We start from the raw sequence: 24,248 nt of genomic DNA on the forward strand, positions 1-24,248 counted from the left end.
TCTCCCCCAGCACCAAGAATACAGACAGAGCATCCCTTGCAGAGGGAAAAAGAAAGAAGAGGGGACAAAGGAGGAAAAAACCTTACCATCAGATTACCCCAGCCAGCAACAATTCTGTCCAGGAGTCGTTTGGTAAAAAAAATAGCTACTGAAATGCCCACTCCCTGCCCCTCCCGGCTAAAAAAAACACGCACCCCTTCTTTGCCCAGGCCTCCCAGGGAAATCTCCCCAAAATAGCATACTGCTAGGTACATGAAAGCTCATATCTTGAAGAACACTTCATGTATCTAAAGTGCCGGTGGACGCCAGCTTTTCTCTCAAACACTGGGAGATGGGGAGAAGGAAGGAGAGGCAGCCCAGCTCTTCTCTGCAGAGAGAGGGGAAGGAAGCAAAACATAGCTCAGGCTTTGCAGCCTGTGTCAGTCTTCAAGGCTAGCTTTTCTCTGCACAACAGAGAGCCGGTGGAAGGATGGAAGCAGAGCAGAGGTCTGGCTTTGCTGGGGGTGGGACTAGCTTTGGCTTTTCTTGTGACCCGGTAGTGAGGCTTCCGTGGCCTGGTACTGGGTCCCAACCCTGCAAATGGGAAACAGTGCCATAGAGCCTGTGTTCCATTGCTGTCATTTTGTTCAAGAGTCTGACCTCTGTCATCTGGAGATCATTTGTAATTCTGACAGAACTCCAGGCCCCATTCGGAGAATGACAACCCTGCTTTAGGGCCACTTATTTAACCATTCAGATTGCTGTTCTAATCATAAGAACATAAGAGAAGCCATGTTGGATCAGGCCAATGGCCCATCCAGTCCAACACTCTGTGTCACACAGTGGCCAAAAAAAATTATACACACACACACACACACATATATATACACACTGTGGCTAATAGCCACTGATGGACCTCTGCTCCATATTTTTATGTAACCCCCTCTTGAAGCTGTCTATTCTTGTAGCCGCCACCACCTCCTGTGGCAGTGAATTCCAAATGTTAATCACCCTTTAACCTGACTGCTCAGCAATTCCTCACTGCCTGTGACTTCAGCAAGAACTTCATGATTAGTATATAACCAGTCACTAAATTAAAAGCTTGCTGCTTTAGACTGATTCTTTATTTTTTTACCGCTGTCCCAAGTTATGGATAATATGGCAGTTCCAAAGTCAGGATGATATCAAGTTCTTATCTTCAGCAACTAATATTATCAGAGGAATTAAATTTGTCCGAATTTTTGGGAACTAGTGTTCTCTTTTTCTCCTTTTTATCAGTTTGAATCTTAAATCCAGTGGAAGTTTCTGAATATTTGACAACCTGTTTCCACTGGACTGGTAAAATGGCTTATTTCATGTCAAATATTGAACCTGCTTACAAGACTAGATATCTAAAAAATGTCCCTAAGGACTGTAAAAAGTTGTATGCATTCATCTAGGCAGGTGTGTCAAACTCATTTGCTAGGAGGGCCAGATCTGACATAAATGGACTTTTGGGGGCTGAGCCATGCATGTCCTAAAATCTAAATACCAGATAGCAAAGATATAGACTTTTATAGAGGCCAACACAATTTAAGATACCATTTTTTAACTTAAAATACAAACATGTTTAATAATCTTGCAATGTTTTGTTTAAAACAGAATGGTGAGATAGTGAGGGATAGTGGGATTTTGCAATGCAATTTAAAAAATAAAACATCAAGAAAAAGCACAAGGATCACAGCAGACACTTTAAAAAATAAAATGTTCTCAGCCTGGGAAAGCATGAAATGGTAAGGCATTGCAAGATTCTCTCCCCCCTGGTCTACTCAGATTAGCAATGGCTCTCCAGTGTAATATCCTCCTTTGGCTGTGGGTTCCCAAGTTAGAGTACTCACTAGGCACTAGTTCTCACTCCACTGAGAAGAGACAAAGCTGGCTCAAAGCATCAACACTTGGTTTGCAACCACACAACTCCAGGAAGCTTCAGATGGTCATAGGAACATTGGGAAGTTTCTCTCCATTGAAACACATAGACAAAGTTACAAGGAAAACATGGAGTGGATTTTCTTTTCACATCTGCTCTGCCCAGAAGCCTGAAAAGAAAATCCATTCCACATTTTCTTTGCAGTTTTAGCCTCTGCAAAGAGAAGGCAGAAGGAGCTGGGAACATGTTGGCAGCCTTGGAGCTTCACAGGGTGAGGACAGGAGGGGGGAGAAGAGAGCCCTGCGGGCCTGATTGAAGCCAGGGTAGGCCAGTTTGGCCTGCAGGCCGCACGTTTGACACTCCTGATCTAAAGCTTGAAAATTAAGAGGTTCACTTTTTGATTTGAGATGGAAGAAAGAAAATGCTGTTAGTAACACATTCAGAGAGTGAGTTTTAAATATAGAGGGGGAATAGATGAATGAAAAGTTTTAAATGTGTATGGAACGGGAGTAGATGAAATGTGTGTTTTTAACTTGTTCTTTTTAACTAGTCTTTTTAACTAATTCTTTTTTAACTTGCTAGACAATAAATTTATCTTTTAAAATTCTTTTTTTCCACTAGACACACTACTTTGGCCTTTGGTTTCACAGCAAGAGCCAGCAAGCACGATGGGTGGAACTGGAAAAACCTCTGAAAAAGCAGATGGACAAATTTGCCAGCGAGCCTTTACTTTTCTTTGGGGTCATGTTCTATGTGCCCAGTGTTGCTCGATTACAACAAGAAGTCACAAGGTATCTGATGTTTTGCATTTAAGAATATTGACCTGTTGCCGATATAAGGATTGGCTCCCTACATAGCATTGGGTTGGATGCAGTAAATATTTCCAGTGATCAAAAAGGGATTAGAATTTCTCCAGTGATTCCCCTCCCCCTTTTAAAGCTACCTAAAACTTTTTTTTTGCTGATTTTCACCCTTCCACAACAGACCTCCATCTCTCCCCTATGCTGTTCCTGGTGTTCACTGTCCTCAGGGCAGCATTTCAGGGGCCATTTGGATGGGAGGGTGGATGCAGTGAAGTCCTGGTTCTTTGCTGGAAATCACTTAGCACTGGAAATGTTGCTAAGGATTCTAGTCACAGTTTGCAAATTTGGAGTCTTCCTTCTCTCTATGGTATGAATTTCACTCTCCCTGTCCTTGTTATCGTTAGCTTTAACCACAGCTGAGTGCTAAGTCACTGCCAGTTATTATGGGTAACACTGCCTAAATTCCACCTAAGCCAAGTAGTATGAACCTGCTTCAGATCTTGGTTTGAAAATAATAGATCTTCATCGTGGTCTCTGTGCAGTCCCACACATGGGGTTTTCCACCTGGAATGAACCCGACCTCTGAGAATTCAAAGCTAGCCTAGGCATTTATTTTGGCACGCATTCCCTCTCAGTCTGGGGAGCAGGCATCCACTGCACATGCCTGGAGCGAGGGGAAGGCGTTCCACCCACCCAGTTTCTTCTTAACCGCCGTTCGGGATATACCTACCTAGTTGCATCTCCTCAACTTCATTGTGATCTTCTCTGTTTTTTGACTTTTCCTCGACTTTTCGGCTTCTTCTTCTACTTCGCCGACTGGTATTGTTAAAAAAAAGCAGCCAATGTCAAGTCCACATTTTTCTATCTTAGGTGGGCAAGGCAGCTGGCTCCCTTCCTGGAGCGCGACGATCTAGCAATGGTGATCCATGCAACGGTCACCTCGAGGTTGGACTACTGCAATGCCCTCTACATGGGGCTGCCCCTGTGCCGAACTCGGAAATTGCAGCTGGTGCAGAACGCTGCCGCCCGGTTGTTATTGGGGCTCCCAAGACGGGAGCACATCCAGCCGGGACTCCAGGTTCTGCACTGGCTGCCAATACTCTACCGAGTTCGGTACAAGATGCTGGTCATTACCTTTAAAGCCCTATATGGCCTAGGACCTGCCTACCTGAGGGACCGTCTCTTCCCACACGTTCCCCGGAGAGTACTGAGATCGGGAACTCCAAATCTCCTGGTTGTCCCCGGGCCAAAGGAAGCCCGTTTGAAAACTACAAGGGACAGGGCCTTCTCCGTAATGGCCCCTTCCTGGTGGAACCAGCTGCCGGAAGAGGTAAGGGCCCTGCGGGACCTTGCTCAATTCCACTGGACCTGTAAGACAGCCCTCTTCCGGCTGGCCCACAACTAACCGGCACTGAACTTGAACTGAGTGTAGCTGTAAGATCGCTGTATGGTTTAATGTTTATGTATATAACTGTGATAAATGTCTAGATTTTAACTACGTAAATTATGAAATATTAACTTTTTATGTTTAATTTTATATTCTATGCTAGTTTTATATGTTAGTTTTTTATATGTTGTAAGCCGCCCTGAGCCATTTGGTGGGAAGGGCGGGATATAAATTCCAAATAAATAAATAAGTCCAAGCAAACATGTCATCCAGTTCCACCTGAGGAGGAGGGAAAGAAGTTAGACACCTTAGGGAGAAAAAATTACTCCCTTTCTACTGCTACCTCCAAAATTCATAATTATTTAGTATATTTTTCGGCTTACACCTTTAATGTGACGTCCCAACTTACTTCAGTGGTCCCTTCTCTACCTGACTGCACAGAAACAAGCATCACATATTCTACAAGAGCTTTTCCGAGTCAGCAAATAGCAAATCAATTCGGTTCGTCATGCTGTTGCTTGCTCATCCAGAATCATGGCCACATCCATCGCCTTACAGCGCCATGCCTGGCTCTATTCCTCCTCATTGCAACCAGACAACAAATTTAAAATTCAGGACTTGCCCTTCGACGGTCAGGGTCTGTTCGATGCTACAACTGACGACATCCTGACCATTGTTGACGACAGTAGAAAAAGGGCTAGGAGGTTGGGAGTCAATCAACAATAGTCTCAACCTAATAGACAGAGTCTGGAAGCCATCTTATTATAAACGCCCTCGCTCACCTTGACAGGCTGATTTCTGTAAGCGCAAGGCTCTACCAGCTAAACAACCCTTCCACCAAAGGCCGTGTGCACAAACCACAAAAAAACCAACTCCGGCTTCAAAACTGTCTCTTTGACTCCCTAATATCACCTATCCATCTACCACAACACCCCACTGACAGCACCAGACTGCGTCCATTCTACCCCGGGTGGAAGTCCATAACATCGGATTCCTGGGTCCTGGCGATCATCCACAGGGGCTACACCATAGAGTTCGATTCGTCCTCAAGGCTTCATCGATTCATACATACTCCCCCTTCCCTCCCTCTTCAGGAAGAGATCTCCACCTTGCTGGACAAGGCAGTTCCACCGAAGTTCCATCACACAGGGTTCTATTCTCGATACTTCCTGGTTCCGAAGAGAGATGGGGGAAATGTCCAATACTGGATCTTCGCAAGCTCAATTGCCATATTCTATACAAGAAATTTCGCACGATCACCCTGCAGTCTATTCTACCACTGATTCCAAAAGATGCTTGGATGGCGTTGATAGACCTTCAAGACGCCTACTTCCACCTTACCATCAACCATCACCACAGAAGATTCTTGAGGTTTGCTGTCGGAGACCAACACTACCAGTTCGGTTCCCTCCCCTTTGGCTTGTCGACCGCACCAAAGAGTCTTCACAAAATGCATGGCAGTTGTAGCAGCGACACTTCGTCAACAAAAAGTTTCCATATACCCTTACATAGATGACTGGCTCGTTGTGGCCCAATCCAAAAAGCAACTCCAAAAAGACATCTCTATCACTCCGGCTCGCCTATCTTCACTGGGTCTTCAGGTCAACCTGACAAAGTCCAATCTGATCCTTACACAGGACATTCAGTTCATAGGGGCACACCTATCAACACTATCGCACAAGGCCTACCTTCCTGCAGACAGGGTTCAACACATTCAATCTCTGGCCACTGCCATCATAATGCACCCTACCCAAACAGCCTTCATTTTCCAACGTGTGTTGGGTCTCATGGTGGCCACAACTTCTGTCCTGTGCTTTGCGAGACTCCGCATGCATCCTCAGCAATTGTGGTTCGTCCGGATGTTCTGCCCGCATCAACAAAACCAAATGACCCTACTCACCGTTCCACACCACATTCTTCCAACTCTGGACATCTTCTGGCTGGAATGCCGTTCATACAGTCACCCCCATCAGCCGTTGTCACGACCGATGCCTCAAGGTGGGGTTGGGGAGCTCACTTCGGGACACTAACAGTACAAGGGCAGTGGACAACCTAAGAGAAATCCCTTTATATCAACTGTCTGGAACTCTTGGCGGTCCACAGAGCTTTCAAGTCATTCCTGCCATCCCTTCACAGTAGGCATATCCAGGTCACTGCGGAAAATGTAGCGACTGTATTTTATATCAATAGTCCGAGAGGCACCACTTCTGTCCGCCTTTGCAGGCGAGCCTTGTCCCTATGGCATTGGAGCATTGCTCACAACATATTCCTTACAGCTGTAAATCTGCCGGGAATCCAAAATGTTCAAGCAGACACACTAAGTCACCACCTCGTGAACGACCACGAATGGACCCTCAACCGTCATTATCTTCGGACAGATTTCGGGACGTTCGGCGTTCTGACCATAGATGTCTTTGCCTTTCCGGGCAACGCTCAATGCCCACGTTTCTACACTCGGGGCCCTCCATCCACGCAATCTGCGGGAGATGCCTTCTTCCACTCGTGGTCGGGACCACTATTCCACCTGTTCCCTCCTATTCCACTGCTAATGAGAACACTGCAGAAAATCCAATTGGATTGGACCGACTATATCCTTATCACTCCCTGGTGGCCCCGTCAACCATGGTTCACTACCCTCCTCCTTCTTTCAGTGTATTTCATCGTTTTTCCTCAAGTTCGAGACCTACTCTCTCAACAGAACGGCAAAGTCCTACATCACGACCCTGGACTTCTGCGACTGACTGCCTGGAGAATCAGTTTCTGAATTTCCCTTCAGAGGTCAGACATGTTCTACTTAATGCCAGAAAACCTTCCACTAGAAGATCCTACTTTCTAAAGTGGAAATGTTTCTCAGCGTATGCTGCCCTGCAGAACTTTCTCCCTGAATTATCATCTATAGCTCAGATTCTGACTTACACTTTATCTCTTTCTAACTCAGGCCTGACCTATTCTTCTCTAAAAGTTCATTTAGCCGCCATCTCAGCCTTCCATCCACACATTGAAGGACGCACCGTCTTCTCCCACTCCGCAACAAAAGCCTTCCTAAAGGGCATCTTACATCTTCAACCTCCAATTCACCAACTACATCCCACATGGATCTTGTCTCTTGTGCTGAGCCAGCTAATGAAACCTCCCTTTGAACCGATGGCGTCCATTCCACGGCATCTCTTGTCATGGAAGATGATGTTGGTGGCATATCTGGCAAAAGAGTCAGTGTCATTTATGCTTTTCGGACAGATCCTCCATACACTATCTTCCACCATGACAGAGTAATTTTACGTCCTGATCCTGCTTTTCTGCCAAAAGTCATCTTGCCGTATCACCTGGGGAAGTCAACCACTCTGCCTTCCTTCTTTCAAAAACCTAGTGATGCAGGTCAACGGGCCCTACACAATCTTGACATATGTAGAGCCCTTGCTTTCTACATTGAAAGGACACGTCCCTTCCGTAACGACCCTAGACTTTTTGTGGCATATGGAACTCATAAGCAGGGACACAAAATCTCAATACAGAGGTTTTCAAAATGCATTGTGGCTGCCATTACCTTATGCTACCAATTGGCTAAACAGCCCATACCTGAACGATTATGAGCTCACTCCACTCGAGCCGTCTACACGTCATCAGCCTTCTGTAGAGGCGTACCAATGGAGGACATCTGTGCCGCTGCGGTCTGGTCTTCTCCATCTACATTTGCCACGCACTACGCCTTAGACGTTGGTGCTCAGCATGACGTATCCTTCGGGCAGGCCGTACTTCGTTCCATTTTTGACTGATGCCTCCAGTCTTCTGCTCTGTAAGTACAATACTTCTCCTTTCTTATATGCATGTTTAACATGTACTCTTCTATTACAGAACCAGCACCTGCCTCCGTGCACGTCAGCTTACCAGTCACCCATTTGTGGGACTGCATAGAGACCATGATGAAGATAAACAGGTTGCTTACCTGTAACTGATGATCTTTGAGTGGTCATCTGTGCAGTCACACACGCCCGCCCAGCCTTCTCCGCAGCTGGCTTATGCTCTACTTTATTAATCTTTCTCTATACAGCAGCTAGAAGAAACTGGGTGGGTGGAGCGCCTTCCCCTCGCTCTAGGCATGCGCAGTGGATGCCTGCTCCCCAGATCGAGAGGGAATGCGCACCAAAATAAACGCCTATGCTAGCTTTGAATTCTCCGAGGTTGGGTTTGTTCCAGGCAAAAAACTCCATGTGTGTGACTGCACAGATGACCATTTGAAGATCATCAGTTATGGGTAAGCAACCTGTTTTTTTCAGGAAGCTAGTTTTATGTCTGCATTACACCATTGTAGTGAAGTCGAGTTCAAGTTGATGATACATACTTATATTTTTCATGGTCCTTTGAGGGTTTGCTTTAGAGAGGTAGATTGGATTTTCTTGAGTGATCCCCCCCCCCTTAAAGCTACACACAAAAAATTTCTAAGTGCAGATATTTACTGAATAGGTTTGCTACATGTTGTGCCAGATAGTTTATACAAATACCAAAAAAGGTTGTTCTTAAGAATGTGGGCATATGCCAAAACACTACACATACAGAGATTACCTGATGCTTTTTATATAATGAAGTGTTCTGTACAGGAAACAGGAAAGTTGGCATAATTGCTTTCAAAAAATTTTTTCCTGGAAGGCACTATTTTAATTACAGACACGTTAAACAGCAACTTTGTGGCCATCCAGCTGTTCTCTCTATTGCCAGGTGGAGATGCAGTACTGGTTTGTATAGCTGAAACACCTGCTATTTGAATAGCTGCTCAACAAAGAACAACTTTTATGGTCCTCTGAAGGGTAGATATTTGCATGGATTGCTAATATAGGTTTCCTCTTCAAGTGCAATATGTCCCTTGGTGATGAATTAGATCTTTTTAATAATGTTTTACAGACTGTAATGTGTTGCTTTTCTCTTGTTGTATGGACCAAATCCACTGTATGCCGTTGCTCTTTTTGCTCCAGTTGCAACTCAGATTCCTAAAATTCTCTAGTAGGTTTCACTGTATTTATTTCCTGAGCTACCATTTCTGAATAGATACAGCTTTTTTGTACTTAGTCTAAGAAGTCCAGATTCATGACTAGAATTGGGTCCCCTTCTTACCTCTGGTGCCTTGAATTGGAAATCAGTGGAATGTGAAACTGCTGGAGGTATTACACAATTTGGTAGTTTTGTTTTTCCTATGATATATTGTCTGTCTTCTAGGGCCTGGTCATGCATTTCCCTACTCAGCATAGGGTTGCCAAGTCCTACCTTTGACTCGATGTGGGACTCCTCTTGTGTGCATGTGAAGCGTGCACAGCATGATGATGGCACCCAGAAGTGATGTCATTGTGCCATGGACACTCTAGGATTCAAGTAAAAAACCCCACCTCTATGGTACCATAGAGTTTTTACCCAAATGATAGAGTATCCCTGGTGTGACGTGACTGATGTGATGATGTCACTTAAGGGAGATGTCATCATGTCAGGCATGTCGCATGATGATGGAGCTCTTTGGGGGTGGGGATCCCCCCTGCTAACCAGCTCTGTGCTGGCAGGTTGGGGGCCTCCAAACCGGGGGGAACCCTGCCCCCAGCGGAAGCTTGGCAGCCCTAACTCAGCTCTGTTTCTTTGTTTAATGCATTTATTAGCCACTCTTTCTTGTAGGGACTTGAGGCAGCTTACAATGTAAGTAATTTTTAAGAAAACAAAACAAAACGTAAAATACATAAAAATCCATTAGTTAAAATGAACTCTGATGAAAGGAGCTTTGACTTGCAAAAGCTTGTACCCCAAAACTCTTGTTGGTCTCTAAGGTGCTGATTGGATTCAAATCTAACTAATTTAAAACTGATCCCAAGGAGAAGAACTAATCAAATGCTGTTATGAATAAAACAGTCTTCGGCTGCCTTCTAAAGATCAAGAGTGAGGGGGCCAGGCACAGCTCCTTGGGGAGATTGTTCCATAATCTGAAAAGGCTTTCTCTTATGTAACCATCAGACAAGCTTCTTTGATGGATAGGACAGTCAAAGGGCCCTCCTTGTGATTTTAGTTCCTGGGCAGGATTGTATGAGAGGAGATGAGTGCAGCAATCATCCATAAAAGTCCCACCTTTCTTCCAGGGCTCTGAACCAATCCTTGTGATTTAGGCCTCATGCAAATCTGAGTGATTGCCAGCCACTCAGAGCCCATGGACCTCCACCAGATGGGAGGAGGTAAGCCTGCCTCAGCTTAAGAAGGGTGAAGAAAATTATTTTTCTTTCTTTGGATAGGGATTTTGTGGCTCTGGATAGGAGCGACATCTTAGCCAGGCTTTTATTTGGCTTGTAGTTAGGATTTGGGGGTTGGGTTAGGGAAGACAGCTAGTTGTAATGTAATAAATAATCATCCTGTTAAGGGCCCATCTTAACTGGTGTTTATACGTTCTGTAGAAAGGTGCTCTGCAAGGGGAAAAGATTAACCTTGAACATGCTGTGGTAACCGTCCAGAAAAAGAGGAATCACATCTTCCTTCAGGGTTTACTTTCTTTACTTGAGAGCCAGTTTTACTGTACATATTGAAACCATCCACATATACCATTTCTCTATTAAATATTTTATTTTATGTTAAATAAACCTTTATTGTTCATCTTCATCTGTCTTATCTGTCAAGTCAAATGTATATATTTACCGCTCAATAATTATAACCGTGGGCTAACACAGGAGTCCCTCACCTTTTTGAGCCTTTGAGCACATTTGGAATTCTGACATGGCATGGTGAGCACAGCAACAAAATGGCTGCCTCAGGAGGCAGAGCCAGCATCAAAATTACTGTTATGGCTTAATTTCATTTTTAAAAATCTACACAGCCAGTCAGAAACCTTGCTGGACAAAAGCCCTTCCTGGCCCTACCCACTTCCTAAAAACACCTGGTGGGCACCAGAAAATGTGTAGGTGGGCACAAGGGGTGGCGCTAGCGGTTCTGTGACACCCTCCCTCCAAGCTCCCCCTCCCTGGTTTCCTTGAACCATAGTATAGTTTTGCTACATCAGTTTCAATTTCACTATGTGCCATCTCCTCATAATGTAGTTTAAAATTCTGCTTAACTTGATTATTGCTGACACTAATTAATGCTGCACCATGTCTGAAGTTAGCTGTGAAACAAAGGGGGACTTCACATAGCTGAGGAGATGACGGACAAAGAAGTCTGCAAACCTCAACATGCTGTCATGCTTTCTATGGTCATGAAATCAGTTGTTACGTCAGTGCCTGTCTCGTTAATGGGCTAAGTGAATCAGCTCTTTTCCCAATTCTAGCCTGTCCAGTATTTTTCAATGGGGACACAAAAGGGTGAGAGAGGCACACTGCAAAGATTATGTGTAAACATAGTTTGTGTCTGTAAAGGTCTGTCAGGAGTTGCAGTATTTGCATGTGGAGAATGGCATTTTCACCTGCCATGCAGTCCTGACCTGGATAGCCCAGGCTAGTCCAAACTCATCAGATCTTGGAAGCTAAGCAGAGTCAGCCTTGGCTAGTATTTGGAAGGAAAGCCTCCAAAGAATACCAAGGGTTGTGATGCGGAGACAGGCAATGGCAAACCAACTCTGAAATGTTTCTTGCCTTTTAAAAAAGACACACGTCTACCTTGCTACATACAGGTGCATAATGCTAAAAGAGCTAGGACTTCTGGCTGCCAGACAATCTTAGGATCTCCTGGTTATACTACACATAATGCCTAATAATAATAATAACCTGCCATGCAGCATTTTGAAGAGCCTCCAAATGGTACTAATTTAACTCACCTTTGTGAATTCTCTGCCAGCCTCATTGACAATGTTTTTAACAAAGGTCATTCTTCACAGATTGTTTCCGCTCCACCCCACTCAGCATCTGGAGCAATGTAAGATAAAGCCAGACATTTGTAACATGCTCAGTGTTCTCACATTGTTTACGTATTGGCAAGTTGTTCCCTTCCTGTGATTCTAACTTTCCTGGAAAGGGATGTAGGATGAAATTCTGTTTTGTGATGGCAACTGGGAATATAAATTAAGAAGGAAAAACAGTGTTCCCCATCACTATCACCAATGGTGTTTTCCATCAAGGAAAAAAATTGCTCATAATTTTCTCAGTCTAACATTGCTTTGTTTTTACACCTGCAGGCATGTTTTCAAACTGTTGCAGTGTGAGATTATTACTTTGAAACGTTTTTCTATCCTATGGGGTTTTTTTTTAGTACAAATAATCTTTGATTTCACTTTGGTTAAGTTCCTTTCATTTTTAAATAGTTCTTTCCTGTATCTTAGTAAGGCTATGTATGGCATCAGCCCTGTGAAAAATTTAGTCACTACTGTGGAACTGCTGTGGCAATAGCTATACAGTCTTTGAAATGTGTTGTTGGAGGAGAGTTTTACAGATACTGTGGACTACCAAAAAGATAGATCCAAGTGGGCAGCCATGTTGGTCTGAAGCAGTAGAACAATGTAGGAGTCAAGTTCACCCTTAAGGCCAACAAAATTTTATTCAGAACGTAAGCTTTCATGTGCTCCAAGCACACTTCACCAGACAAAGAATATATAGCTCTGCTCACTGTACCTTATTCCTTGTCTGATGAAGTGTGCTTGAAGCACACGAAAGCTTCCGTTCTGATAAAACTTTGTTGGTCTTAAAGGTGCAATGACTCCTACTTTGTTCTACCAAAAAGATAATTCATGTGGCTTGTTTTATGGAATGGGCTTTGGAAGGGGGGGTTTCATGTGTTACAGTGCTTTTAACTTCTTTGTTTTATTTAGTTGGGATTCATCCTGAGAGTCAAAATCTCTAGGTATTAATTCTGTGTTTATAAAATAATTTGTTGAGGATTGCAAACCCTTCTCCCTGCTGACTCCCGCCAGTGAACAGGGAGCTTGTTTTCATTGTGTTGATTTCTGAAAACTGAACTCTTAGAGCCAGATATTTTAAGATGCCATTGACAACTCTGCTTGGCACTTAGCCTTAGGAGGGGAAAATACTGTTATTTTTACATACCGTATGTTGTGGAGCTACAGGTGAAATATATATATTGAAATTTATATTACTTGCACAAAATAGACATATCTTTGCAGCAGCAGCCTATTGTCTCCACATATCAGTGTAGTTTTGTGATAATTTGTGGTAAAAGTTGGACATATGCACCCGTGAGTGTGATTTTAGGATCTAAATTTTAGCTGTATTCATTAGACTTGTAGCCCATCTTTTTCTCCAAGGAGCAGTGCTGTATCCAGTGGCAAAAGAAGCCGTTGCCCAGTATCTACCATGAACATGTATGAGAGATTAATGGATAGGCCAGAACATAGCGGGAAAGGAACCAGGCACGCTCCCCTGCTTGTACTGAATGTAGTCCATTTCTCCTATATATTAGGATATTAGGATTCAGGGGTATTAGGATTCAGGGGTACAACTTATTTAAAAGGGACAGGCAAATGAGTAAGGGCAGAGGCGTAGCGGTACATGTGAAGGAGGTATATACAGCTCAGTTGAGAGTCTCTGGGTAAAAATAAAAGGAGTAAGAAATAATAGTGATATAATGGTGGGGGTCTGCTATAGACCACCAAGTCAGGCAGAGGACTTTGATGAGGTACTTCTACAGCAGATTGCAAAGTTTTCCAAGAGAAGGCATACAGTGATCATGGGAGATTTCAATTATCCGAACATCTGTTGGAAGTCCAACTCTGCTAAAAATGAAAAATCAAATAAATTCCTGACGTCTTGCTGACAACTTCCTTTTCCAGAAAGTGAAGAAGGAAACAAGGGGATCTGCTATCTTGGATTTGATTCGCACCAACAAGGAAGAATTGATTGAAGAAGTGAAAATAGTGGGCACCCTGGGCAGTAGTGACCATGTGATTTTGGAATTTACAGTTTTAGGGAAGGGAAAAGCTATATGTAGTCAGACTTACAGGTTGGACTTCAGAAAGGCAAACTTTGATAAACTTAGAACTATGCTGGGTACAATCCCATGGTCAGAAATACTTAGGAAGAAGGGGGTTCAGGAGGGGTGGGAGTTTCTTAAAAGCAAAATACTGAAAGCACAATTACAGACGATTTCTATGAGAAGAAAAAATGGAAAAAAGCCTAAAGAAGCCGAAGTGGCTCCATAAACAGCTCTCTAAAGACTTGAGAAATAAAAAAGACTCCTTTAGGAATTGGAAGGAGGGCCTTATAACCAAGGATGAATATAAACAAATCACCAGTGCTTGTAGTGAAAAAGTTAGGAAAGCTAAAGCTCAGTATGAGCTTAGGCTGGCCAAATATGCTAAAAACAACAAAAAAGGGTTCTTTTCTTATGTTCAGAGTAAGAAAAAGAGCATGGACATGGTAGGCCCATTGCAAGGTAAGAAAGTGAAATTGTAACAGGTAATGAAGAGAGGGCAGAACTGCTCAATTTCTACTTTTCCTCAGTCTTCTCTTCTGAGGGAAATGGTGCTCAACATGGCAAAACCAGAACATATAAGGAGGGTATGACGTACCAACCTAGGATCAGCATAGGGGTAGTACATAAACACATAGTTTCTTTAAAATGAAACTAAGTCCTCAGGGCAAGATGAATTGCATCCAAGGGTTCTAAAAGAGCTTGCAGATGTAATTTCTGAGCCTCTGGCTATTATTTTTCAGAATTCTTGGAGAACAGGAGCGGTGCCGGAAGATTGGAGGCGGGCGAATGTTGTCCCCATCTTCAAGAAGGGGAAAAAAGACGATCTGGGTAACTACCGACCCGTCAACTTGACGTCTATACCTGGAAAAGTTTTAGAACATCAGTCAGTCCTGGAACATTTAGAAAGAACGGATGTGATTACTAAGAGCCATCATGGTTTTCTCAAGAACAAGTCATGTCAGGCTAAACTGATCTCTTTTTTTGAGAAAGTGACTACTTTGCCGGATCAGGGGAATGCTGTAGACATCGTTTATCTTGATTTCAGTAAGGCTTTTGATAAGGTTCCACATACTATCCTTGTTGACAAGTTGGTAAAATGTGGTTTGGATCCTGTCACCGTTAGGTAGATCTGTAACTGGTTGACAGATCGCACCCAAAGAGTACTTGTGAATGGTTCCTCATCCTCTTGGAGAGGAGTGACAAGTGGAGTGCCTCAAGGATCTGTCTGGGACCTGTTTTGTTCAACATCTTTATCAATGATTTGGATAAAGGAATAGAGGGAATGCGTATTAAATTTGCCAATGATACTAAATTGGGAGTGGTTGCAAACACAGAAGACAGAAAAAGGATACAGGATGACCTTGACAGGCTGGAAAACTGGGCTAAAATCAGTAAAATGAATTTTAACAGGGATAAATGTAAAGTTCTGCATTTAGGTAGGAAAAATCCTATGCATGGTTATAGGATGGGGGAGACCTCAGACTTGTCTTAGCAGTAGTATGTGTGAAAAGGATCTAGGGGTCTTAGTGGATCATACACTGAACATGAGTCAACAGTGTGATGCGGTGGTTAAAAAGGCAAATGCAATTTTGGGCTGTATCAACAGAAGTATAGTGTCCAGATCATGTGATGTGATGGTATCGCTTTACTCTGCTCTGGTAAGACCTCACCTGGAGTATTGTGTTCAGTTTTGGGCACCACATTTTAAGAAGGATATAGACAAGCTGGAACGGGCCCAGAGGAGGGTGACAAAGATGGTGAGGGGTCTGGAGACCAAGTCCTATGAGGAAAGGTTGAAGGAACTGGGGATGTTTAGCCTGGAGAGGAGGCAGCTGAGAGGTGATATGATCACCATCTTCAAGTACTTGAAGGGCTGTCATCTAGAGGATGGTGTGGAATTGTTTTCTGTGGCCCTGGAAGGTAGGACCAGAACCAATGGGTTAAAATCAAAAGAGTTTCCAGCTCAACATTAGGAAGAGCTTCTTGACTGTTAAAGTGATTCCTCAGTGGAACAGGCTTCCTCAGGAGGTGGTGGGCTCTCCTTCCTTGGAGGTTTTTAAACAGAGGCTAGATGGCCATCTGACAGCAATGAAGATCCTGTGAATTTAGGGGGAGGTGTTTGTGAGTTTCCTGCATTGTGCAAGGGGTTGGACTAGATGACCCTAGAGGTCCCTTCCAACTCTATGAGTATTGGGGCGTAGTCAGTGCCTGCATCAGAAGGGAAGGAAATATGGTTATGCTTGCTCTCCTTTCAATCTTCAACCCATCCCAAGACACGCTGGTAGTTGGGTTAGGAGTTTTAGTCCTTCTCTGACATTGATATTGTGTAATGCCAGGTCCATTAATAATAACACCACAATGCTACAAACTTATTTTGTGGCTCAAGAAATTGACCTGGTATGTGTGGCTGAGACATGGGTGAGGGAGGGCAAGACAGTTACCCTAAGAGAATTAACTTCCCTGGGTTTTTTGGTTCTTCATCAATCCTGGGCAAGATAGTGGAGTAAGTGGTGGCTGAACAGCTGCAGGCTTTCTTGGATGACGCGTTGGCCTTGGATCCATTCCAATCTGGCTTTCAACCTGGCTATGGGATGGAGATGATGCTGGTCGCTCTTACAGATGATCTGCATAGGCAGCTGGATAGGAGCAAGTCTGTGCTGCTGTTTGATCTCTCAGCAGCGTTTGATATGTGGCATCACAATCTGTAGATCCACCACCTTGCCGACATTAGGCTGAGAGGGCCAACATTGGATTACATGTGATAGTCCTTCAGTGGCTGTGCTCATTTCTCCACAGGGAAGGACAGAGGATGGCACTAGGATAGAGGACCTCGTTATGGCAACCATTGGTGTGAAGAGTCCTGCAGAAGACAATCCTCTCCCCAATGTTGTTTAGCATCGATATGTGTCCTCTTAGCCAGCTAGTTAGGAGCTTCAGACTAGGGTGATCAGTATGTAGTATCTGTTAATGGATGGCCATCCGGACGCTGTCCCAGAAGATCTGGCCAGTGGTCTGACTGGAAGCTGTGGTGGGATGGTTAAAGCAGAGCCATCTGAAGTTGAACCCACTGAAGATGGAGGTTTTGTGGCTAGGGTGGGAGGGCCAGGCCAAGCAATTCAACTTCCCACTCTTGACAGGGTGTAAGTAGTACCAGCTTGCTCTGTCAGGTGAGTGTGGTGTGTGATCCTGAACACCACTTCATTGGAGGCTCAGGTAACAAATACAGCCAGGTGGTGTTCTTCCATCTTCACCAAGCCTGGCAGCTGACTCCTTACCTGTTCCATACCAACTTGGCTTCAGTGATCCATGCAATGGCCACCTCTAGATTAGTCTACTGTAAGTTGCTGTATGCAGGGCTGCCCTTGAACATATGGTCACAGATTGAGTACTGAATCAGATTCAAGGTCTTGGTACTTATGTTTAAAGCCCCAAACAGTCTGAGATGATCATATTTACAGGACTGCCTCACCCTGCATACCCGCAGAGAGCAGTATTCTTGTCTAGTGACAACCTACTGGTTATCCCTGACCCCAAAGTAGTTCAGCTGTCCTTAGTCAGGACCAGGGCCTTCTCAGCTCTGGCCCCAGTGTGGTGGAACTCTCTGTCTAGTGAGACCTGGGTCCTGTGGGACTTGGTACAGTTCCATAGTGCCTGTAAGAGATAGAGCATATGGGTCAAGGGCATATTGGCATATGGTAAAGGGCAATGATAGTTAGAGAAACCAGATGGCTTCCCTCCTCTTTCCCTCTTCCCTTTTCCTTTCTTTTCCTTTCCCTTTTCCTCACTCTGTTTTATTCCATTTTTATCACGTCCCTTCCTTCCCTAATTCTATTTTTTCCTTCCTTCCTTCCTTCCTTCCTTCCTTCCTTCCTTCCTTCCTTCCTTCCTTCCTTCCTTCCTTCCTTCCTTCCTTCCTTCCTTCCTTCCTTCCTTCCTTCCTTCCTTCCTTCCTTCTCCTCTTCTTTTTCTTTTTCTTTCTCTTACCTTTTTTTTAGGGCTTGCCTTCCTATTTATTTATGAGGGCATGATTGTTTTATGCTGGCTGCCTTCCTTGTTATCCCCATGACAGATTGTTGGAGAGTCGTTAATACAGTAGATAGAGAGAGTTTTAGGTTTTTATCTTGTGATTTTTTTTTTTGGAAAAAATTTTTTATTATAAAAGAGATAGATATACATGACAAGAAATAAACACAACAAAAAGAAACAAGAAAAGTGAAAACATAGACATACATCAACACATAATCAAAACACAAATAGCAATAATACAACACATTTGCCCACACCCACACCCTGGGAGATGGAAAGGATGAGATTACGAATAAGTTTTTATTGCTCCAAATCAAAACCTCTGCTTTTTGCCCAATTATACACGGGTTCCCATTCCTCCTGACATTTTTGCAAATTACCATCTCTTAATCTTGTGGACATTAAATCAGATTCGGCGATATCTAACAACTTGTTAATAAATTCCTCCCTATTAGGAATATTGTTCGTCTTCCAGTATTTAGCGTACAAAATCCTAGCGATAGTGACTATATATAGTACCAGCTTCAATTTTGGTATAGGGAGGTTTTTATCTTGTGATATGTGGAACTTAATAACTGTAGATTGTTGATTCAACGTATGTTTGATTGTTGGAAGCTGCCTTGAGCCCCACTTGTCAGGGAAAGGAGCAGGATACAAATTGAATAAAATAAATACATTTCAGTTTATCCTCAGAACCAGTCTGTTGCTTAATGTGAGATGGTGACATAGCCAAGCCAAAGTGGCATGCTTCATAGTAGTGTATGGATTTGAATTCAAGTCTCCCATATAAATCCAGTGTGCTAAACATGGAAGTCTCAAACAGTTTGGTGTAGTGGTTAAGCGTGCAGATTCTTATCCGGGAGAACCGTTTTTGATTCCCCACTCCTCCACTTGCAGCTGCTGAAATGGCCTTGGGTCAGCTATAGCTCTTTACAGAGCTGTCCTTGAAAGGGCAGTTCTGGGAGAGCTCTCTCAGCCCTACCCACCTCAGAGGGTGCCTGTTGTGGGGGGAGAAAATATAGGAGATTGTAAGGCGCTCTGAGACTCTGATTCAGAGAGAAGGGTGGGGTGTAAGTCTGCTGTCTTCTTCAAGTGGAAAGTGTTAGGGTCTCACTTTGGTATTCTTTCATGGGAATGTGTTACTAGAAATGCTTGGGGTCTCCTCTTTTAGATGGGGGAATTAGCAAGAGGGAGACTTAGGTCGAGTGAATTAAAGCAAGGATCTTTTCTCCAACGATACGGAGGTCTGGTTAGAGAAAAAAACTCCAGAAAATATATTTTATAATGTTTACTGGAAAAATATGTAAAAGGTATAATCACACACACACGGAAAATACAGTACAGGTAATCAAGAGGCTAGGAAAAATAGAGGTGATCAATAGGGATTTTTAGGGATCGTTGATAAGGGTAATACTACCTGGTGCAGAAGTGCAAACGTCCGTGTAGCAAGGAAAATGGAGAGGGGTTTGTGCACAACCAGCGTGACACGCCCAAAGATCCAGTTATAGAGCATAATGGGGGCACAAACTGTATATGATGCACAGAATGCACACCGTAGTGTGATTTGGACCTAGTCTATATAGGGACCCCATTCCCTCTCTGTTGGTGTGCTCCCATGGAGGCAGGCCGCACTTCCTGACCACAAATGCAAGATTTGAAACTTATGCCAGCTGTTCACAATAGATGCAGCAGCTTATGTCTTGTAGAAGGGAAAAAATGTTTCCTGAATGGCTGCCTTTAAAGAATGTGACATGGCAGTGCAAGGAAAACAAATATTAAGTGAGGATGGGGCATACATCAGCCTGTTGGGGATAGCATTAGAGACTCACTGAGGAGGGAATCATTTCCTCCCTAGTTTTAGGATAGCCTACTCCTCAGGAGTGCCTATATGTCTAGTTCTTTGGAGGCTAAAAAGTAGCCAAAATAATTTTATTTGAATCCGAGATGTAACCAAGAAGAAGAAGTGAACCTTCCTGGAATCCTGTGCCACTAAAATGGTTTTGCCTTCCTTCCCCTTTCATTGAAGCATGAAATAATGTTGTTGTTCAGTCACACAGTCACGACCCCATGGACAAAGTCACGCCAGGCCCTCCTGTCTTCCGAAGTCTGCTCAAATTCATGTTTGTTACATCAGTAACGCTGTCCAACCATCTCAACTTTTGCTGTGCTCTTCTTCTTTTGCCTTCTGTCTTTTCCAGCATCAGGGTCTTCATGAAATAACATCTCTGACCTTAATTCTGAGAGAACTGCCTCCAGTCAAAATTGATAGTATTGTGTAGATTAATTACATTGTAACACCTAATGTTAATTATTAAGGGCTTGTTTAGAGGATACTGAGGACAACAGTTCAATGTCCTGTGTGTTTTGCTTAAAGGTTGAATTCACATGTATACACATTTGATTTTTTTTTCTTAGTAACATTCTGAAATCAGGCACTAGAGACTAAAACCCTCTTAGTGCCACTGTAGTAATGGAGAGGGGATCTTATTGGGCAGACCTGGAGAAGAATAAGTGGGTTAGAAAACAGCCTGTATTGACCCTATGGGCCCATGATGTTTGGATGTTGTTGGGACAAGGTTAATGTTAAGCTTTCCCCCCTCCCCCACTTCCATAATTCTCCCAGGGTTGTATGTGTCCTGCTTGTTTTTTCATCTTGGTTTAGTGTAGTGACTTGGTGTAGTATAGTGACTTTTAATCATTGTTGATTGCATATTGATTTTGGCATTTTTATATGTTCTAAAAGGGCCTGCAAATCATCTGACTAATATGGACTATATAACATATTTGACAAGATGCCTAGAGAGATGGGACAAGATGCAATAGCTTTCAAGGAGTATATGGGAAGAAATAGAGTTGCCAATCTCCAGGTGGCACCTGGAGTTTTCCAGGAATTACGGTTGATCTCCAGAGTACAGAGCACAGTAGCGATAGTTTGAGTTAAAATGAAAATATTTAAAGTTAAGATATTTTGTTTGGTTTGTCCTTTTTGCTGCAGTACAAAGATGCAGCCCCAGGGAGGGCTTGTAGCAATTGTACATGTTTAAGGTGGCCTTCTCACACATTGTGGTGAGTTGTTGAATAGCAGCTGTATATGAGTTTCTATTGGTAGGTATTACGTTTTGAGTTGATGTGAAGTGATGGAAGTTTTCCCGAAAATGCCTAGAGTGGCCCAGTGTGCACACCGCCATTTTGATGATGTCACTTCCGGGTGACATCATCGTGCCGGCGGGTTGGGAATTTCCGGGGCGGAGGATTCCCTGCCAGGACCAGGGGCTTGGCAGCCCTAATATGAACGCATCTGATATTACCCATTGAAAATAATTGAGAGTGAATGTAAATGTAACCGTTTACTTACCTTATAATGATGCACTTAAACTAGTTTGTCAAAATAATTCTTCAAAGTGCTGCACATGTCTTTCTCTATTTATCTAAATTTTGAACTTCCTCTGTTGTTCCTCAGTTGGTCCAATCACATACTTTCAGGCTAGCCACAGGATAAAATGGCGGCGAGGAGAATAATATAAGCTGCTTTGGGTCCACACTGTGGGGTGGGGTTGGGGGATAAGGCAAGCTACAAATGAACTAACTAAATAAAATATTCCTGCTTGATCACTAGCTTTCAGTATGGCTGCCACCACACTATGGGAAGACCATGGCAGAGGCAGTCATGGAGACATTGCCAGGTTTTTGGAAAATGGCATAAAATGGAACCTGATGAAAGTGCACTGGTCTTCAGAGGTTCGCTTCCGTCTGTATATGAATGCTCCCTTTATTTACCATGGCTAGTAGCTGTTGACGGACCTATGCTCCCATCAACTGACTAATTCCCATCTGCAATCATGACTATCACTACATCCCCTGGTAGTGAATTCTTTGAATTCAGTTACTGAATAAAGAAGTATTTTCTTTTGTCTTTTCTTTTGTCTATTGCCTATCGACTTCACAGGGTGATCCCAAGTTGTAGTATTGTGAGAGAGCAGGAGAAATTTTCTCTCCACTTTTCTCCCTCATGCTCCTCCCTTCACTGCCTTTTTTCTAAATGGAAAAAGTTCTAGGGATGTCGAACTCATTTGTTATGAGGGCCAGATCTGACATAAATGAGACCTTGTTGGGCTGGTCATGTTTGTTATAAAATGTAATGCCGGGTAGTAGAGATACAAACTTTATAAAGGACACAGACAAACACAATTGAATTTTTTGTATCTCTCCTGTGTGATCGAGCGAACTGGATAAAGTATACTCTGGCTCTTTCCCTCCCTCCCTAGAGGATGAGGAGGGGACGGAGCATCAGCCAATAGAAGGAAAAGAGGCTTACCTCAGTAGCTCTGCTGTGTGATCAAGAGAGCCCTGCAAGGCAAGCTCTCCCTCCTCCCCTTCCTCCCTAAGGGAGGAACCTCAGCCAATGGAGAAAACAAAGGCTTTGCTCTGTAGCTCCTGTACGATTGAGCAAGCCTGGCAAAGCAAGCTGTGACACAGAAAGAAGCTCAGAAAGAAGCAAGAAAGAGAGAGAAGAAAACAGACTTACTTGTGGGCCTGACAGGAACCTTCCAGGGGCCTGATCTGGTCCCCGGGCTGCACCCTGTCCCTAGACTCTTCAGACTTTTGTCATAGGAAATGTGTTCCAACCCCCTACTTATCTTGGCTGCCCTTTTCTGTTTTTTTTTCTTTTGCCTTTTACAGCTTTGCAATATCCTTTTTTTGAAATACAGTACCCAGAACTCTGCACAGTATTCCAAATGTTAAAATAATATATGAAATCCAATGACAGATGGTTCATTGTGGTTTGAAAAAATCTAAGGGAATGTGGGGAATGATTCCGTGCCCAGAATATGGACATACTGTAACCTTGTTCCATATGAAGGTCTAATTCATTGTAGTCTAAGTTGCCGACATCTGTTTACTTTTCTTGCCATCAGCAGGTCTGAGTCAGGCTCCTGTATGGTTGGTTGATCAAGAGTAAAATAACTTTTTTAAAGCTTCCTGCTTTCATGGTGTTACGGTTTCCTTCCTTGTTACTTAATGGGAACATTATTGAGTCACTGATCAGAGCAAGCCTCGTTCGGACAAGTTAAGAGAATAGGAAACCTGCTTATCATTCACGCTCTTGCAGAAATGTGTTGTATTTTTGAAGGCAGTGACAGGCTTGTTTTTCCTTTGGCTTGTAGCTACATAATCATTTTGGCCTCCCCTTTTTATATATTGTGATTTAGACAGAGAAAACAATGTAGTCCCTTGATGTGATGTGAAGTCAGATGGTCGTCATAGAATAAAGATTTTTAGTGGGACTTCCTTTGTGTGTAAATAATTTTGTATATGTCGTTTTCACAAGCAATTTAAAGAACTTTGCCATGTCCCAAAACAGACTGGATCTGAAACAGTTCAATTGTAATAAAGCTGATAGGGAATAACATCTTTGTATTTCTAAAATATCATTATGAATCTCTGGAGGGGAAGCTTGTGCTGTCCATATGATTCCAGTGGATTGTTTATAAAATCAGATACTATGAATTTATAGCCCAAAAGCTTGATTATTAAGAAATTGTATACCCAAATCAACCAGCTTACCTTGTGTTATTACACAGATGAAAGTAGAATTCTAAAACCTTTAGTGCATCAGACTGGTAAGTGTTGCAGATCTCTACTGTGGACAAATAAATAGTCGTCTCATTTCTCTGAGCGGTGAACACTACAAGGTGGAACCTGGAAAGGGAACTCTCTGCATTGAACAGTAGTGATAGATCAGGAGGAGACTGTGCTTTCTACTCCAAGTAAGTACACCAGCACAAGTTATATACTGCCCAAACCAAGAAACCACCCCAGTAGACAGTAGGTGGACAATGTCTCATTTCTGTGTTATCTTTGTATTCTATATTTGGCACATGATGCAAAAAATATGGCAATGTCCATTTTAAATTCCATTTTAATTTTTAAATATTCTAATGCTTCGATGTTTGCTGCCTTGGGGACCATATTTGGGAGGAAAGGTAGCATGGAAATTTTAAAAATAAAATAAATACTTAATGGTGTTTCCATGATTGCTCTCCCTACTGCCCTTGCCTGTCCTGGTCTGTCTTTGTGTGCATAACTGAAGCATAAAATGCTTTGTGTGTCTACCATGAATGAGACATTAATGTCTAAGAGAATTCCATATATAAAGTATGGCACATTACAAATAAAAAAGATGTTTTCTTATCTACCCTCCATGTTTGCATTCTGCATCTACATCAGTAGTGAAGTTCATGCTGGATTCACATTTATGCCTCTCCTGAGTGCT

The 24,248-nt window shown here is 43.1% G+C and overlaps 1 protein-coding gene across 1 annotated transcript in view; it reads left to right on the forward strand.

Moving 5' to 3' along the window:
* Window positions 1–24,248, forward strand: part of PTPN14 (protein tyrosine phosphatase non-receptor type 14) — a 219,902-nt gene that overhangs the window by 109,421 nt on the left and 86,233 nt on the right. The window contains exon 3 of the mRNA XM_060246847.1: window positions 2,507–2,676. Within this exon, the coding sequence (XP_060102830.1) occupies window positions 2,507–2,676 (170 nt within the window). The remainder of the gene's footprint in view (window positions 1–2,506; window positions 2,677–24,248) is intronic.

This window comes from Heteronotia binoei, chromosome 1 (assembly GCF_032191835.1).
Source record: "Heteronotia binoei isolate CCM8104 ecotype False Entrance Well chromosome 1, APGP_CSIRO_Hbin_v1, whole genome shotgun sequence".
In the NCBI taxonomy this organism is placed as follows: Eukaryota; Metazoa; Chordata; class Lepidosauria; order Squamata; family Gekkonidae; genus Heteronotia; species Heteronotia binoei.